At 33.5% G+C, this 17,930-nt stretch overlaps 1 protein-coding gene across 5 annotated transcripts in view; it reads left to right on the top strand.

Moving 5' to 3' along the window:
• The window catches only part of LOC131074633 (protein PIR), a 316,612-nt gene extending 310,368 nt beyond the window's left edge, over positions 1–6,244 (top strand). For all 5 annotated transcript variants that reach the window (XM_058011289.2, XM_058011287.2, XM_058011288.2 and 2 more), the window contains 3 exons: positions 3,822–4,043; positions 5,537–5,723; positions 5,816–6,244. In XM_058011289.2, the coding sequence (XP_057867272.2) occupies positions 3,822–4,043; positions 5,537–5,723; positions 5,816–5,868 (462 nt within the window). In that variant the 3' untranslated portion in view covers positions 5,869–6,244. The remainder of the gene's footprint in view (positions 1–3,821; positions 4,044–5,536; positions 5,724–5,815) is intronic.
• Positions 6,245–17,930: the final 11,686 nt, after the last annotated feature.

Below are 17,930 nucleotides of genomic sequence, written 5' to 3'. Positions count from 1 at the left end.
ATGTGTGGGAGTGGTATGGATGAAGGGGGACAACCTCAAAATCCATTTGAATGCCCTTGTGAAGATCTAAAAAACCTCTTCTTCAATTTGTGACAGCCCTAGATAAAGGTTAAAAGAAAAATTTGCGAGGTATTAGATCGTGGTTGTGTCACATTTGTAAAGATGATTTTAGAGGGAGCTATACAAGAGTGGCAAATTTGTTCAATGTGCATGCATGAGAAGTGGCAAAGTTTTTCATTGCCATTTTTTTTTTAATGCCCATACCATCCCATTCCATGTAGCATGTTCTCCTTGGTTATCAAACAAATGTTAAAAAATGTAGCTTCTATTGATCCCTCGTTCATATTAAAATAATATTGTAATATTGATATAATGGTCATCTTAATCATTTAGTTAGTATTTAGAAACTTTTGTTTGTTTTTTGTCTTTAGTTAGTTTTAGGAATTTTTTTTTTGTCTTTCATGATTCTATTCTCGATTGTTTCTGTTATGGAAAGATTGTCCTATAATTTTCTATATAAGGAGTATTCCTCTCCTTAATTAATTACAATATCGAAATATCATTTTATGGCATCAAAGCTTAGGTTCTTTTTTGGCGAATTTTTTTCGTGGGTTTTCTAATTTTTTCCCACAAAAAATCATGGAAGGGTTTTGTTTGATTTTTTCCACAAAAATCAGGGAGTTTTATTTTTGTTTACGACTTGTGATGGCTGCAAGTAAAGTTTTTGAACAGACTAGGGGGTTTTCTAATTTTTCTCCACAAAAAATTATGTAGGGTTTTGCACAATTTTCTCTTCAAAAATTGTGATTTCTCTGTTCGTTTTGTACACAATTTTTTTACACAAAAATCGTGGGTTCTTTTTTTGTTGGAGGGTTTTCTGACTTTTTTCACAAAAATCATGAAGGGTGATGCTATTTTCTAGGTTTTCTGATTTTTTTCCAAAAAAATTCATCATGGGTGTTTTTTGCAAGTTTTGAGAATCTGATCTTGATGTCACTAGATAAAAGGAGGGATGGCTTTGTTACCCAACATCATGTTGGAAGGATTGTGGTAGAAAGATTATGGTAAACTTGGTCATATCCAGAAATTCTGTAGAACCAAGGAGGGTCTCAGTAGTAGGCTCATGTCGCAAAGCATTCAAAGGAGAAGGGGACAGCCTTCTTTGCATTGGTGGCCAAATTACCTGCAGATTATGTCACATCTTCTGTAGGGTAGTTAGTAGGATGACCATTAAGGGAGGGTATCAAAAAATATTGTAATATTGATATAATGGTCATCTTAGTCATTTAGTTAGTATATAGAAACTTTCGTTTGTCTTTTGCCTTAGTTTTAGGAAGTTACCTTTCCTGTCTTTCGTGTTTCTATTCCCGATCATTTCTGTTATTGAAAGATTGTCTTGTAATTTTCTATATAAGGAGTATTCCTCTCCTTAATTAATTACAACATCGAAATATCATTTCAATCCACCCCCCTAGAGAACATAAACTATGCACTACACTCCTTGAAAAAGAATATTCCAAGGTGAGTTTGGTGATGTAGAACATGAGACAAAAGTTGGATTAGGATGTGCTGCTTTATTGTTATGGATGGGTAGACCAAAATTAGACATCGGCCATTTATCAACATCCTAATAGCATGTTCATGTAGCTCATATTTTCTTAGAGCTATTGATTGTCTTGGGAAGCACAAGGGTGCTAAATTCTAATTTCATATTTTGACAGATGCTATAGAGGAAGTTGGAGCCTCAAATGTTGTGCACGTGGTCACTAATTTAGCATGTGTAAAAATTAGCTGACATGATGGTGGAGGGTGCTTATAAGCACATCTATTGGACCCTTTGTGTTCATGCCCTCAACATTGCATCGAAAGACAAAGAAGATAGATTGGGTGCAGCAAGTGGTGATAGAAGCTAGAGACATTCAAATATTTATTTCCAACCACAACTTGCTCTCTTCAAAACATTTTCAAAGAATGAATTCCTCAAACCTATGGAGACAAGCTATGTTAGTTACTTTATTTAGTTAGAGAGGATGCTTGAAGTGAAGGAAGCTCTATAGTTGATGATGGTTAATTCATAAAGGAGTAGATTGGTGGTATTTGAGGTAAAAAATTGTTATTTTTTATAGCTTGCTGATTTTCATTTTATTAATAAATTCTAAATTTATAATTTGGTTGCTAATTTTATTAAACAAATTCTGCTTTTAATTTTCTAACTTGTCTTTATTCTAAAAAAAATTGCAAATATATTTGCTCCTTCATTTCACATATTGTGGATGTCATTAGATATGTTGACACAACTCTCCAGTCTTGAAGAGATTTATGAGACCTTTGACAACATGCTTGGAAAAATGAAGCAAGCAATTTGTAACAAGGATCCTGATTTGGGATAATACAAGCAACACATCAAGCCCGGTGGTTTTGGAATGCTATGAACATCCTGCTCCATACAGCAGCCTTCTCTCTCAATCCCAGATGATATGCACCAAAAGTTGGTAGGTTGCCTCTTTGTGATGAGGAAGAGGTGAAAGAAGGGTTAATGAAGGCCCTCCAAAAGATGTATTCAATTGAGGAGTCAAGTTTACTTCACAAAATGGTTTTCCTCTACTAATCTTCGTGATCCAACATTTGGCAAACTAGAAGAAAAGATAGATAGAGCTACATTAGCTCAAGCCTCAAACTAATCCTATTGAATGGTGGACATGGCATAGCAAAGATGTACTAGAGTTGAGGGCACTCACTATTCGCCTCCTCTCACAAGTTGCTATTTCCTCTGCTGCAGAGAGGAATTTGTCAACATACAGGTTTATTCACTCTATCAAGAGGAATAGGTTGACCTCTAGATGTGTAGAGAAGTCGATGGTTGTGCATAGTGCTCTATGACACTAGGATCGTCTTGAGAGTATCGGTAGACTCCAACTTCATGGTGGGATGTTTACCTAGAGGACGCCACCTAGATTGATAAGGAGGAGACACTAGAGGGATTGGTTAGAGTTTCGTTAGATGAGCCAGCCTCTCATAGTGGCAATGACTCAGTCAGACTCTGATTTTGATATTGTGTTGCGGGATGTCAATTAGAGGCAACCTCATACTTTCTATGACTATGCTTTTGACATTTGTGACTTCATCATTTTGACATTTGTAATACAAACTTGTAGCCTTTGGGCATTTTGGTGTATACAATATTACTATTATCATATTTTAATTTTATATGTTATGCACATTGACAATGAATTATGGAAGCAATTAAATATAATTTGTTCAACTCTCATGTGAACTCTATTGTTGTGTTTTAAGGGTTCAATTTTTATATGTCAACATGATAAATGCCTTATCAATGTTATCATATGAATGTTTGAAATTTCCCATATGCAAGACCCAAACGTTTTATTATTAAGTCATATTGCATTCATGATTTGGTAAGTAACAAAAGTTCTTGTAGCTTGTCCTCTGCAAGCTTCAGAAAGCATATTTATTCGTTGTGTATCATGAAATATTTTTAAGTCCCAAATATTTGCAAAAAAATTTATATAAATTTCACTTTTATTTATGGTAGATTCTGCATTCCTTACTTTCCAATATATACAGCGGTTTATTTATCTGGCATTAGTGACCCTTTTATATCTGTCAAACTTTGTTCTTTTCTCATGGTCAATGCATGGAAACATGTTTCCTGTGGCTGTCATGTTTTACTGACATGTTGGTAGAGTTTATTGCTTAGTTTATTAATACTGATATTTCCTGTGGCTGTCAAGTTTTACTGACATGTTGGTAGAGTTTATTGCTTAGTTTATTAATAATGAAAAGGTCCATGTGAACTGTAGATGTTTTGTGGAGAGCCAATTGAAGAGTCAATAAGCAATCAACAACAATTTGGTGATTCAGTAGCATGGGGAGGCTGTACAATAACATACTTGCTCGGTCAACAACTTCACTTTGAATTATTTGATTTTGTATATCAAATGCTAAATATTGCAGAGTCAGAGAGTGTAACAACAGCTTATCCAACTATGTTAGAACGATCAAAACAAGTACACTATGGACAGGTGCCTACTCTATTGCTTATTGGAAGTCTTGCCAATGTTTACATAATTAAATGAGCATGCAAACAAATTGATGGAAAAAAGCTGAAATTTTGAGTCAAGTTAGTATTTTATTTGAAAACTAGCATTTTCTTTTTCGTTACAATACTTTTGGTTTTCACGCAGCATGGCAAATTTAGCTGTACTAATGTGCTTAACAAAAATGTTTGGTTGTGTAAATCTTCATTTATCTTCGCATAAAAAGATAATTAAATAAATTTGTTCTCACCTCTACTTTGTGTATAGACAGGTAATTGAGATCAATCCTTAGAATTCACTCCAAGTTATGTGTTTCTTATTATTATTTTTTAACAATTTGGTTGGCTGATGTTGGTTTTCTGTGGAAGTTAAGATATGAGATCATTACCCACGCAATATAAAGAAGATTAGTCTTTTCGTGTACTATGCTTGGCAAAAATAAGATTGCATGTTAATGTGGAAATGCTAACCATTCTGGTATTTATAAGGATGGATTTTTCCTATAAATTTCATGTTTTGCTGATGTAATATAAAGACATCAAAATAAAATAAAAACTTGGCCAAGTTGGCCCAATCAGCAGGAAGACTATAAGAAATATAAAATTTCATTTTTGAGCATTTTAATTAAATAAATAACATGCTGTATACAGTCGAAAATTTTCAACAGATACATCAACCTGGAATAAGGTATACCTGTTGACTTTATTTGGTAATTTTAATTGTACAAGGTATTTCTTTTTTAGGTTAGATGTGCTTATGATGTCACATTAGTGAGTCATAATGTCGCCTTAAGTTTTTATAAATTCATCCTAATTGTTTGCAAACCCCTTTGTATCGTAGGGTCGTAACAGTCAAGGTAAGTTTCAAATCGTTGAAAGACCCTTGCTCTGTGGGCAAAACAACAGCAGAGACAAACAAATTAGAGATATGGGAATCTCTGTAAATTTATATTTATTCAAAACCTTGGACTTATTTTATCTTCCTTATGAAACTAATATTTTCATTACGATACTACCCCACATCAAAAAGCGTGTTCCATAAACAAATAAGTTAATAACCCAAAGGATTAAATCCATAACTTACAAGATCTAGCATGTGGAATTTCAATCATCATGATATTATCCCTGTGCAATTGGTGCTGCCCCCAAAACTAATTAATTTTTCAAGGCCTACTCTATTTGTCTTCATCTTATTTGATGTACACAAAAGCATGGAGGGTTATCATTAATTAAAGAATTGATGGTACAAAGTGCAAGGCAAAGCGAGGAAACAATGGCTTATAGCTTTAACTGTGTTTTTCTTGAAAGTGAATCTACGTATTTCATAAAATAAGTGGCAATTTTTACTAATAAACGTCTTTATTTCAAGATTAACCGTTTTATACCTTGTTAATTAGGTTGTTATATTTGAACATACATTGTCATTTCCATGTTCCTGCCAACTTATCTTCTCCTTTGTATCCGCCATTTCTGTTGCAGGATTTGGATATGTTTCTGGAAAATGCTAAAAAGGCAAGAAGGTTAAATAATCATGTTTTCTCAATGTTGAAAGCACGTTGCCCCCTTGAAGATAAAATGGCATGTGCAATCAAACAAAGTGGTGCCCCAGTACTTAGAATGAAATACTCCAACACCTTATCTGCATTTGAAACATTGCCACAAAAAGGTAGCTTCTGTTATGTGGATTACAAGTCATTTATTTCACGTTTTCTCTCATAAACTCTTATTTTTGACAAACTCGTTTGTGTGCCCTGACAGCTCGTTTTATGGATCCACTGAGCAAAGAGCATAGCAAGTTATCAACTCCTTGATCTTCTAAGTATAGACTGGATTCCTCGTAGATTGCATGGGTTAAGGAGCTACCCAACGAGTTGTTTTATATTGGAGTATTTGGGATGGCTAATATCAGCGGCCGTCATGCGAGAATTTTCTATCTTTGTTGGCTTTTAGATATCTTGAATTTCTCTTTTTACCTTTCAAGGTATATATAGTTTTGTAAAGCATATTTCTTTAAATGTAGTAGAGATCTTTCTTTTGTGTCACACGGGCCTTACGTTTATCGGTTCTAAAGACACGGGGCAACTTGACAAGGTCTCGAAAGCCATTGTAATGACTTGTTCATTGACATTATGGTTCATTTATTTGGAAAATATATATCTAAGATACACTTTGCTAGTAAATAATTCATTTCGCAAGTCTTAAGAGTTTTTTTATTATAACGTAAAAAGAATATTGATCTACCATTGAGTCATGGATTTATTACCTTATCTGATTGGTGTGGAATAATTTAGAGGCTGAGAGTCTCTCTTCAACAGTCCAACAGCCAATCAATATTTGCTTAACAATAGAGAATATTTGTGCCTTTCCTTGTAAGGTAGTTCACTTTTCTTCATTAGAAGAACCAATTTACTGTTTTGATATTATCTTTTATCTAGATTATTCAATTCGATGGATTTCCATCAAGATATAGACGATTTATTCAGTGCTTTTACTGAGCTGATAAGGAAGAACTTGCATAAACAATTTCTTCAGCAATGAAAGTATTGACGTGTGGTATCTTTTGTTAGGGAAAAATAAAATCGGTATGGTCCTAAAGTTTATGGATCTAATTTATTTTCATATTTATATAATTAGAAGTACATCAGACTTCACAGATTTCGATTGAACTTAAAGGACTTACGAAAATGAGTATATGAACTTTGAAAGTGAAATTTATATGGGATACCTGCCACTCTAAGAAATAAGAAAATAAAAGATAACATTAGTAAACCATGACATTTATTCCTAAATAAGACATCAAGTGAGCCTTCTCAGACAGTACTGTAGTTTCTCGACAACACCAAATGGCAGAGGAGCCAAAGGATATCTATATTCAAGTTAAAACTTAACACATACGATTACATTGCGTTGGGTACTAGTCTTTACAAAACAATTTAATTTATATTGTAAAACCATTTCATATGGCTACTCAATTTTTTTCATTCCGAACTTTCGTTAATTACTCTTTTCTTGTAGGGTATTAATAATTGTTTGAGTCAAATACAATTAAAAAATTGGAATCCATACCTGTCTAACAAGGTGAAACCTTGATAGGGTATCGTCCTACGGAAGGAGCTTGCATTCTACTTTGACGACAGACATGAAGTTTAAATTAGTAATTAGATCTATAGGTTCAATAGGCATATTAATATTTTTTAATACAATAAAAAGTTTATAATCAAATTTTTAAACATGAAAAATAATATTATGTTTTTATCAAATATATTGTTTATAAAATAGAAATTAGTCAAATGAATTTTATTGCAAAGTAATAGAAAAATATTTAGAACTAAAAATAATACATTATAGCTGAAATTTTATTCAATTAGAAACTTCTTAAAGCTAAACTATGTCGTGTAAAAAATTGAATGTAGTGTCAGCGAATATCAACATGAATGTATCTTAGGTGTATTGCAATTGAAATACACTTCTTAATAGAATTTGAAAGCTCCCATCATTAAAAGTTTAGTAGATTAATGGCGGAAACTCTCATTAGCCACAAATAGGTTCGAAGTTTGAATGTCAATTTATCATATATTATCAATAATATACTTATAAAATTCTTGTAATAAAGTAGTAGAAGATTAATTAAATTTAAAATCATCTAAAAATGACTCAAATAGTTGTACATACACTCGAAGCTCCTAGGAATGAATTTACACCTTTATACTATTCAATAATTTGAGCTTCTTTAACGAATGATAGTTTTATCAATATTTAAGAAAGAAATAGGCTACATAAATTGTCACTTTATGTTACGAATGAAGTGTAAAAAAGAGTCATGTTTAAGTAGAGTGTGGAGAGATGTAACACCTTGTGGACAAAACCTCTTTACATGATCAACTATGTATCATAATTGTCTAGTAACAAACAATGGCTAATGAGGTCATAGATTGACAATAGAAACTGAAATAATTTTTAATTCAAGTACATCAAAGAATATTAAAGTTGATAATGAAATTAATATAACATTGGTCAATTGCTAGGTTGAGCACAAATACAAAAAAATTAAGGAAAAGTCTCACTGATTCAACATTGGGTAGTAAAGGAGGGTGGTGCAATTTTGTTGTCATTTGCATGATCCTTTTGCATGAGGAAGGTTAGTGTCACCGATGAGATCTATTCAAGCATTGTAATCAAATCCATTATGAAAGCTTGATCAAAGTTAGGTTTAGAACAAAAATTGAAAACATCTTTATTGATCATTATTCTTGTGCCGCAAGACATGTTTCACCTACACAAAATCCTTTTTAAAAGAGTTAAAAAATAATTCTTTCAAATATAATAAAGAAAGAAAGAAATAAAAAATTGAGGTGCTCTTTTGTTGATAAAATCACTAACTTCATCTTTGTGAAGAGGGGTTTTTAAAGATCCAACTTATCTCCAAGATAGCCCTCCCATTTTTGGTGTAGAATAGGTAGTTGCAAAGGAAGGTATGCAACAATATGGTCAATTAAATGATAGAAATATGCAAAACAAAAATAGAAATGATGCGTATACCTTGTAACACAATGTAAGAAATAGTTTTCCCTAGGTATCCATGAGAATAAAATGGTTGGAAGCAAGGGTGTGTGTTCACTTTAAAAAGATCTCCATTAGAATCAAAGGTATTGAAGAACTTGCTACAATTTATTGAATTTGATAAAGAGAAATAGATGTTTTTCAAATTGAATCAAATAAGAGATGTCCATTGTAATGCCCCATCCAAAGGACCAAGGCTAAACTTGATGGAACAACTTTTTTGAAAATGACAACCAACACACTAGATATGACAAAGATGTTGCACTCACACTACATCATGCACACCAATGTCACAAGAACACTACGACACTAAAGAACTACACAAGACCTCACAATTGCACAAAGATCGCACTAGTGGAAGACTAACCACCATGGCACAACTCACCATGATGAAATGACAAGAGAGGACAACACCTCAACAATGATTGGCACAATCCACGATCATGTTCTCTCACAAATGACACCAAGATGGGATGAGGGAATCTTCAACCTCCAATCCATATCAAACCACATTGACCAAATCAAGGCCAAACACTTACGACGCACTCAAAAGATTCTCATTGACAAAGGAAGTCAAGGAGCCCACGTTGCTTGATTAGATGACTATCAATTTCTAAGAGAAAGGGACTCAAACGAGGGCTTAATCACCTCTAGTCTACTCAACAAGACTAACAAAAATCTTACAACATGAGATTCAACTTACACAAGAGGTCTCTCAACCAAGAGGTCGCAACTCTCCACCAAACAGAAGGATGATAAGTCACTTCCAAGCAATGACTCACTTAAATCCCACTGTAGGATACTTGTCAACATAATTATAGCCTAGGAAGGCTCTGGAGGCTAAGGGGACCAACTCCCAAACATAAACACACCCAAAAGGAACTATGATATCATAGGAGCTTGAAAACAACAAACTTGACTAAGGAGACAAAATCAACAAATGACTACCCTTGGTGCTAGACACCACCAAAACGCAAAAGAAGAGGATGAGAGGGACCGCAATGACCTCACCAATGCTCCTAACTCCTACACTCAGCTAGAGGATGAAAGAATACAATACTATGACACTTTACAACACTCTCAAAGAGAGTCTAAAATGACCCAAAAACTTCACAATGCCACTTGAAACACCATTAGAACATGTGATGAGAGCACAATGGGTCAACAACACCATCCAAGGTGACTAGTTTAAGATTCATTTGTAATGTGCCCAAAGTAGAGATATTCTAAAGCTACTATTATACTTAATTTCCAAATAGCAATTAGGTTTAGTGAGTACCTTGACTTGATGTAACCCCTGCACATAGGTTAGGAGACTATCATAACCATATTACATTATGAAAATATTAGATGAATCTTATAAAAATATGCATTGATTAATCTAATTAATTAAAAATGAAACATTATACGTAGGGAGATTCAACCATAAAGAAGTGGGGGACAACGAATTTGATGTGGTGTCCTTGAGACTCCATCCTAGGCCCAAAATGGATATACTATCCCTTTGGCTCCATGTGGCCCTTCCCATCCATATGGAATGGTTTACCCAGAGATGTGCTCCCTTACTGTTATCCCTCATCTTGTCACTTTTCCTACTTCTTATGATTGGTCTTCTTATATTAATGTGCCATGAAAGGAAGGAGGAAGAGATTGCAAAGGGTGTCCTACAAACCATCTTCCCTAGACCCAAAGATTGTACCCTTTGTACTCCTTTGGCCTCTATGGACTCATCTTGTCCCACTTCAAGGTGGTGTATCTAGGACGATCCTCATACACCGTTCCCCTCTTACAACTCTCCCACTTCTCCCTTAGGAGTTTAAACATAAATTTATTAATATTGTTATGATATATTCCATAAACCTCCTTATATCATATTTAATACCAAACCTTATATCATCCATGCTATACTAGTAATGTATTGTTTAATAGTGTTATATTGAATTATATTAACTACTTATCCTTATCTAAAACATGTCTTATTAAATATTGTATTAATATTATTTTACATTCTTAAATTATATCAACTGTATTATTATTAGCAGAATTAATATTATTAATAGAATTAACTTTGTATGAATGCTTTGCATTAATTTATTAAATTATCATGAATACTTTGTATTAGTTGTATTAATTGAAATACCCATATTAATTTGATTTATTAGTGTTAATTGCATTGTATTATATTAATGATATTAATAGTATCCAAATTATTAGTTGAATTAGCCATATAAAAATTATATTATTAACAGATCACATTATCTACCAATCCATACCTGTTGTTGTCCATTATTCTTTTTCCTGTATCCTCTTTTCCCTCTGAATTTCTATCCGTCCCTTCCCAAGGGAGATTGCAGCCTATTTAAACTCCCCAACCCTTGCGATGTTTTGGTAGAGACACACCCGTAACCAATCCTCATGCCTTTTGACCATGAATCGGTCAAATTCCAAGAGCATCATCAATGATTAAATGAAATGATTTAAGAGAAATCCGATTCCCCTTCCTCCATCGGGTTTCATTTATATTCGTTATAATGTGGTTTTAATATTTATAATTTATCAAGCAATGATTATGGTATAAACAAAAATAAAACATGATATTAATTAATAAGACTTATTATAAAGTGATTTAATATTTATAGTTCATCAAACAATGATTATGATATTAAATAAAACATGACATCAAACAACAATTATGATGTTAAATAAAACATTATATTAATTAATAGGTTATGAATAAAATAATAACAAGTTATTCATTATAGTAGGGATATTACACATTTAAGTCCCAAAACAAGTTCCTACATTCATTTTCTTAACTTAACATAAACAATTTGAGCAAATCACAAGATAATCATGCTAGGCTTTAACACAAAGAGACACAAACCAAACCACATACATAAGCATAATCCACTATCAATTGTATCCATCTCAATTACAATCGCATATCCTCTCAAAGAGGTCCAATGAATAACATTGCATTGCATTACAAGAGGACTCAAATCTCTTTTCAAATATACAATTATACTTCACTTAAAGGACTGAAAAGGCATAAGTTAAATCATAAGAAGTGGATCCATCGAGAAAGCTTGGTCTATTATCCTTTGGACCCCAACAATGTATACACACAACCCAACCACGTGGAATCAAAAGATGGACTCACTTTGTGCTAGGAGATGGCAACAAATGCCAAATGCACTCACACACACACAAGGCACATGAGAAAAGGTGCAAACACTCATGAAAATATGAAGAATGCATACCATCAAGATACGAAAAACACGAAATCCAAGCACAAGGGATATCACAACATCCAAAGGCCAAGAACACATGAAATCCACATATGCATCAATAATTCAACACCCACAAGAAAGGCATAATCATGTTTCAGGTGTTGCTCAACTACTCAATGGTTAGATGTTAGAGAGCACGAGAGGGGAGTGTAATCGTGTAGCTACAAGGGATGGCTCATACAAAACCAAGTAGTTCTCTCTAACAAACAAGGAGACTCGATCTTACCAGATCAATGCCCCATGGACGACTAGGTCTTCCCAAGTCATCCTTAGTCTTTACAAGCACTCAAGGCATGAAAGTGGAAGACATTATCTAATTTCATCATTAAGTATGTTTCATTAGTTTTCACTTATTACCATAACTTCCCAATGGGTTATCCTGGCAACTCCTTTGTGCCCTAGTCCTCATTGGTAGCCACTCCCATCATTGACCTAATGCCTTCACCTAAGCTCATCACATTCACCAATGAATGTTGAATCAAAACAAACAAGGACAATTAACAAGTTATCACAATTTGACACAATAAAAGTCCAATTTTCACAAATCTCAATAACCACATCCAACACAATCCAAATGGGTCCAAATTCAAGATTAACATGATATACATTTAATTGCACGATATAATCCATCATTATTTTCCAAAAGTTCCCAATTTTCACATTTTCATAAAAACCAACAAAATTGTGAAAACCTAAAGTAAAATAGCTCAAAATTCATGAAATTTTTGAAATAAAATAAAAAAGGAAAGATACCATGATTTGATTTTAAAGTGCCCAACACCACACTTTTAACATAAAATCAACTATTCATCCATTCTGCAAAAAATGGGCACAATTGTTGGAGTAAATAAGGTTTTATCTATTTGTGTTTACTTAAGTTTACTTATGCAAGCACTATTTAATATTTAGGTAAACATTAATTTTAATAATTTTGTTTGGGTAGTTGTACCTGCATGCTCTTTTTCTTGCTTATATAAGAAAGGCTATGTTGTACATTGTATAATATCAATCATATCAATTGAATCATCATTTGTATGATTTGATCTCTTTCTTTATGCAAGCTCTAGCTTGAGCATTCTCTTATGGTGGTTTCTTTCTTGGTTTGATTCTTGAAGTCTATAGCTTCATAGTGGGTTCCTGAGTATTCCTACAATAATAACGACATATTTTGGAAAAAAATTTAAAAAATCTCACAATAAAATAATCTCCATCAAATAAAAACTTTGCATAAAGGAAATGTCTTCCTTAATATATTAAACCATTTGCAAGCAATTATAAACAATAAAGAAGAGAAATGAAAAAAACATGAGGTTCCTACCTCAAACTTGGCTCAAAATTCAATCCTTAAATTCTCCAAGCACACCAAAGGAGAGCACAAATTCAATGAGCAACAAGAACCCTTCCCCATTCCTATTATTTTGTAGCAAATTACACTCAAATCCCTCCACAAATGACTTCCTGATCAAAAATCCAAATTTCAAGCAAGAAGAGGGTTTCCTTGCACACCATTTCTTCAAAAAATTACTAGTATAAAAATGAGCCTTTTTTCCTTTTAAAAACCAACTCACTTTTCCCTTTTTCAAAAAAAAATTAAATATCACTTTTTTTAATTTCCAAAAGCACATATTTTACTCTAATTATGCAAATCGATTAAATATGAATATGCATAAGCCACATTTTAATTTTCTAACTTTAAATTGACATTTAAAACCCCAAAACCCATTTTCACATTAAATTTCAAATAAATTAATTTCATTTTGCTCAAATTTCACCCTTGAACCCAAAACAAACATTTAGAACATATTCTTTTGCAAACAGCATTCAATCTCTCATTAAAAGCCATAGAAGACTATTTTAACATTACTTATTGAAAATTGTCATTTAAACAATAAAATACATTTTTACACTTCCATTCAAAAGAAATATAAATCAGCATCAGAACACCCCAGCACTCTTTTCTAAATCTCCATATAGGAGTTAGGGTTCTAGAATGTTACCAACCATGGTATATGGGGTAATTATTTAACATGATAACAATGAGTCATGCTTGAATTGAGTATGATAGTTTAGGGCTTAGGATTATGGCCAATGTGATGTCTCCCATATCACCATCGTAAGGGTATGCTCAAACCTATGGAGCCAAGTGGAGTTGATACCTTGTACCTATAACCACTCTACAAACATCAAGTATACCTATGCATGTATGTAATAGCCAAAGCATCGTAAAATCACCCAATGGGGTTCAATAGCATGTATAATTTCATTTCATTTAACTAATCTAAATCAACTTATCATTTAATTTCAACATCAGTATTAATATCTCAAACATCATGAGTCATAATCACATATAACCTGTATTTAAAAAATATCTTACATTTCATTAAATTAAAGCATAATAAAATTAGTTATAACATCATCTCACATTAACCACATGAAATATTATCACCAAAGAATACATCAAGTCCTCACAAGAAACTTGGCACAATATCAAAAACACATCTCAATGCAATAACATTGATGACAAACATGGTAAGGGATCCTCATCTTAAACATGCAGGTGATCATGAATCATAAGGGTACCATATACACACAAAAACTAAACATATAGTAATCACACAAAGGAAAAACATATCCACAACCTATGTATCCCTAGATACATAGTTAGACCAAAGTTGAGGCCAAAACCTCTCCAAACTATAGACGTGAAAGGCATTACATCCTCCCCCACTAGAAATGGGCTTACTTCTGGAAGCCTGCACAAGTCAAGGATAGGGTACACCTAGTACTCAATCCTCCAAACACACAAAAAAGACCTCTCAACTGTCTCCAAGTCTAGGCCACAACAACAACTCTTACATCTCTGGGTTGCATGACTAAGTGAACAGTAGCCATTAGATGCAAGCAACCAGAAAACACCACAACACCCTCACCAACCAATATCGCATTGGGAACAAGTACCAACTACATGGTCCAAAAGAGAATCAACAACCAAGAAAGGCATCAAAATCATGCAACCTCACCTCACCATGAAGTGAGAAAACACAAAATTGAACTCCATGTGGTCTCTCTTAAAATGAAGGCATTGAATCTTACGAAAAACAACCCAAAAGCTAAGGAAAATCATCCCACAAGACTCGTGAAAACACCACCATGCTCATCCAAAGCATTCCTCACTTCCAAACATGATCTCAATTCCTCAAGATTCACTCTAGAATAGCAAGGATTTTCATAACACACTTGCTTCTCATTGAGACACCAGGGACAACTTAGGGTTATGTAGAGGCTATGGTCTACAAAGATACCTCCCACAAGCATATGCACCCACACTAAGGAGGCTCAACAACCCTAGAAACTTCATAAGGCAACTCAATTAACAACTAGACACAAGGCATAGGAGCCAAACATAATTTAATGTCACCGCAAAGCTCAACTATGATACAACAAGGGTTAAACAACCCAACAACATCATGAAAACATGATCAATAAGGTGATGAAGAACCTCCACAAATCTCAACTGTTGAATATCTCAGACAACTAAGAGGAGGGGTGAATTAGTTGTACCAAATAAATCTTTTACTTATCCCATAAAAATAGATCCGATAAAAAAACTTCCAGTTACTTAACCATAGACAGATATAAGTATGAAATATAACACACATAAACACCAAATATGCATGGAAAACCCAAGGGAAAAACCACGAAGAATGCTAATTCTCAATTATGAAACCCCTGTTAGGGTGGCACTGGTTAAAGAGATTTTTACAAAGGGTGCCTCACTACCTTTGATACCAAACAACAACAACACACAATCTCATGCTCAACCACAACTTCACATAACCTCGCACACATTCGTAGAAAATAGATCTTCCTTTTCAATCCACTTGCTTCTATATATTATTCATTATGATCATCCTTATTTATACTAATCTCTGAAAAAAGAATTCCCCATGTCGGCCAAAAACACAATTTGAAATAGTTATACACTAAACATACCTATGGTGGAAAGGAATGAGAAGTGGACTACACCACAATGCACTACATCGATCAAAACAAAACGTTATCCATATGCCACAATCACTGAAGCAAAAAAAGAACATTCAAGGTCATCTAGACTGAAATGAACATATCCACAACCACAACTCTAGAACATATTGTATGTGGGAAAAGTGGGCTTATAAAACTTAAAATGTGAAAATTACCAGAAATACCAATCCACACACACACACAGGACTTCTTGATGCAAGCTATGGAGTAATGTAGTGTTACTTAGCTTCCCAAGGAGGGTCCCATGGTTCTCTATCTCACAATGTCCCTCAAACCCATGTTTTGCTCTCAGATTACTGAGCAAAATGGTTTAGGGATGGCAAATATGAGAACGAGAGAGATTTTTAACTGATTTTAGTATGAGATGTGTTGTAAGCTAGGTATGATGCTAGAAATGCAATAAACTAAATGATAAGATGACAGGGTTAGTATGAAATACTATCCTAACATACTATATCTAGTCTATGATTGAACTAAAGTGATAAAGAACTTATTCTAAGCATGCATATTTAGTCTAATTTATGATCTAAAAGAGGCTAAATGATGAGCATATATGAAATGAGAAAGCTTGACAGAATTTGAGCATAAGTATGATGCTTCAAATTTGAAAGATGATTGTTTAGAATGGAGGAATGAGAGCTCTATTTATAGCAAAAATAGGGCAATGGATGGCCAGGATTGAAAGGTTTAATCAAGGGCCAGGTTTGAAAGTTGGGGATCCATGTGCACAATTTGTACCAATGAAATGGTGACAAGTGTCAACATAGGATTGGGTTGAGAGAAGAGGTTGGAGGCATTAAAGGCCTGAGAAGACCTCATGGTTATCTAAAGGCTAAGGGTCAAGTCTAAGTTAAGATTACCCACTGGATTAAGAGTTAATCCAAGGATAAACCTTTGTGCAAATGATTAAGAGATAATCATGGTCAAAGCATTAATGGCCTGATGAGACCTTTGGGTTGGATAGAGGTTGAGTCAAAACAAATGTTTTAACCATGTGGGAGGGTTTGAATTAACCATTAATGGTTATTGGAGACTTTGGGGATTAAGTGGTTGAAGGTTGGAAGCCTTTAATGGTTTTCAAAGACTTTAAGGGTTTTAGTGGTTGAAGGTTGAAAACCTTCAATGGTTATCCAAGACTTTGGGCCATTTGAGAAGTGACCTCCCTTTGCTTAGGGATGTGACAAAATTTAGAGGAGGGTTAGGTTAATTAGAATCGATTAGAAGATTCTAGAAGGGATTAGGAAGGGGTTTGGGATTTTGCAAGTGGATGGGGGATAATAGGATTTAATTGAATTAATTGATTTTCATTCAATTTGGTTGTAATTTGGGGAAATTAAATAAATTTGATTTATTCAATTTAGGATAACTATTTAATTAAATTTGAATTTAATTAAAAGTGGCTAGGGGGATTTAATTGAATAAAATGATTTATTCATTAAATGGGTATAGTGAATTTTATTTAAATAAATTGAGTAATTTATTTAATAAAATAGAAGAATGTGGATAATTTAATTAAATTGGATTTAATCAAAATAGAGAAATGAACATAAAATATTCATTTAGGAATATGGTCATTTTTATACGTCTACACATATCATCACGTCCCAAATCAGAATATCAAAGATAAATATATGAATAGCATAAATCCAAAATATCATCATTAGAACCAGAAATGCAGAGAAATGTTGAGCATTGCAAACATTGTCAAACATCATCATCACTGAACATACTTTCAGAGTACCAAATCATAAGCATGACATCCCAAAGCAACTTCCAACAACATACCAAAACCTCATGACTAGAACTGCAACATATCAAAAATGCAAAGCATAAACCAATCACTGAAACACATAATCAGTACATTGACATCAATGACAACCATACTGATAATCATACTGACACACCATCAACTTCACATTTGCAACAATCTCCCCCTTTTCCATTGATGGAAACATTCATCAACAACAATCACAAATTCA

Source organism: Cryptomeria japonica, chromosome 1, assembly GCF_030272615.1.
Source record: "Cryptomeria japonica chromosome 1, Sugi_1.0, whole genome shotgun sequence".
NCBI classification, from domain to species: domain Eukaryota; kingdom Viridiplantae; phylum Streptophyta; class Pinopsida; order Cupressales; family Cupressaceae; genus Cryptomeria; species Cryptomeria japonica.
The sequence above is the reverse complement of the archived record's forward strand: the minus strand, read 5'-3'. Positions and strand labels throughout refer to the sequence as shown.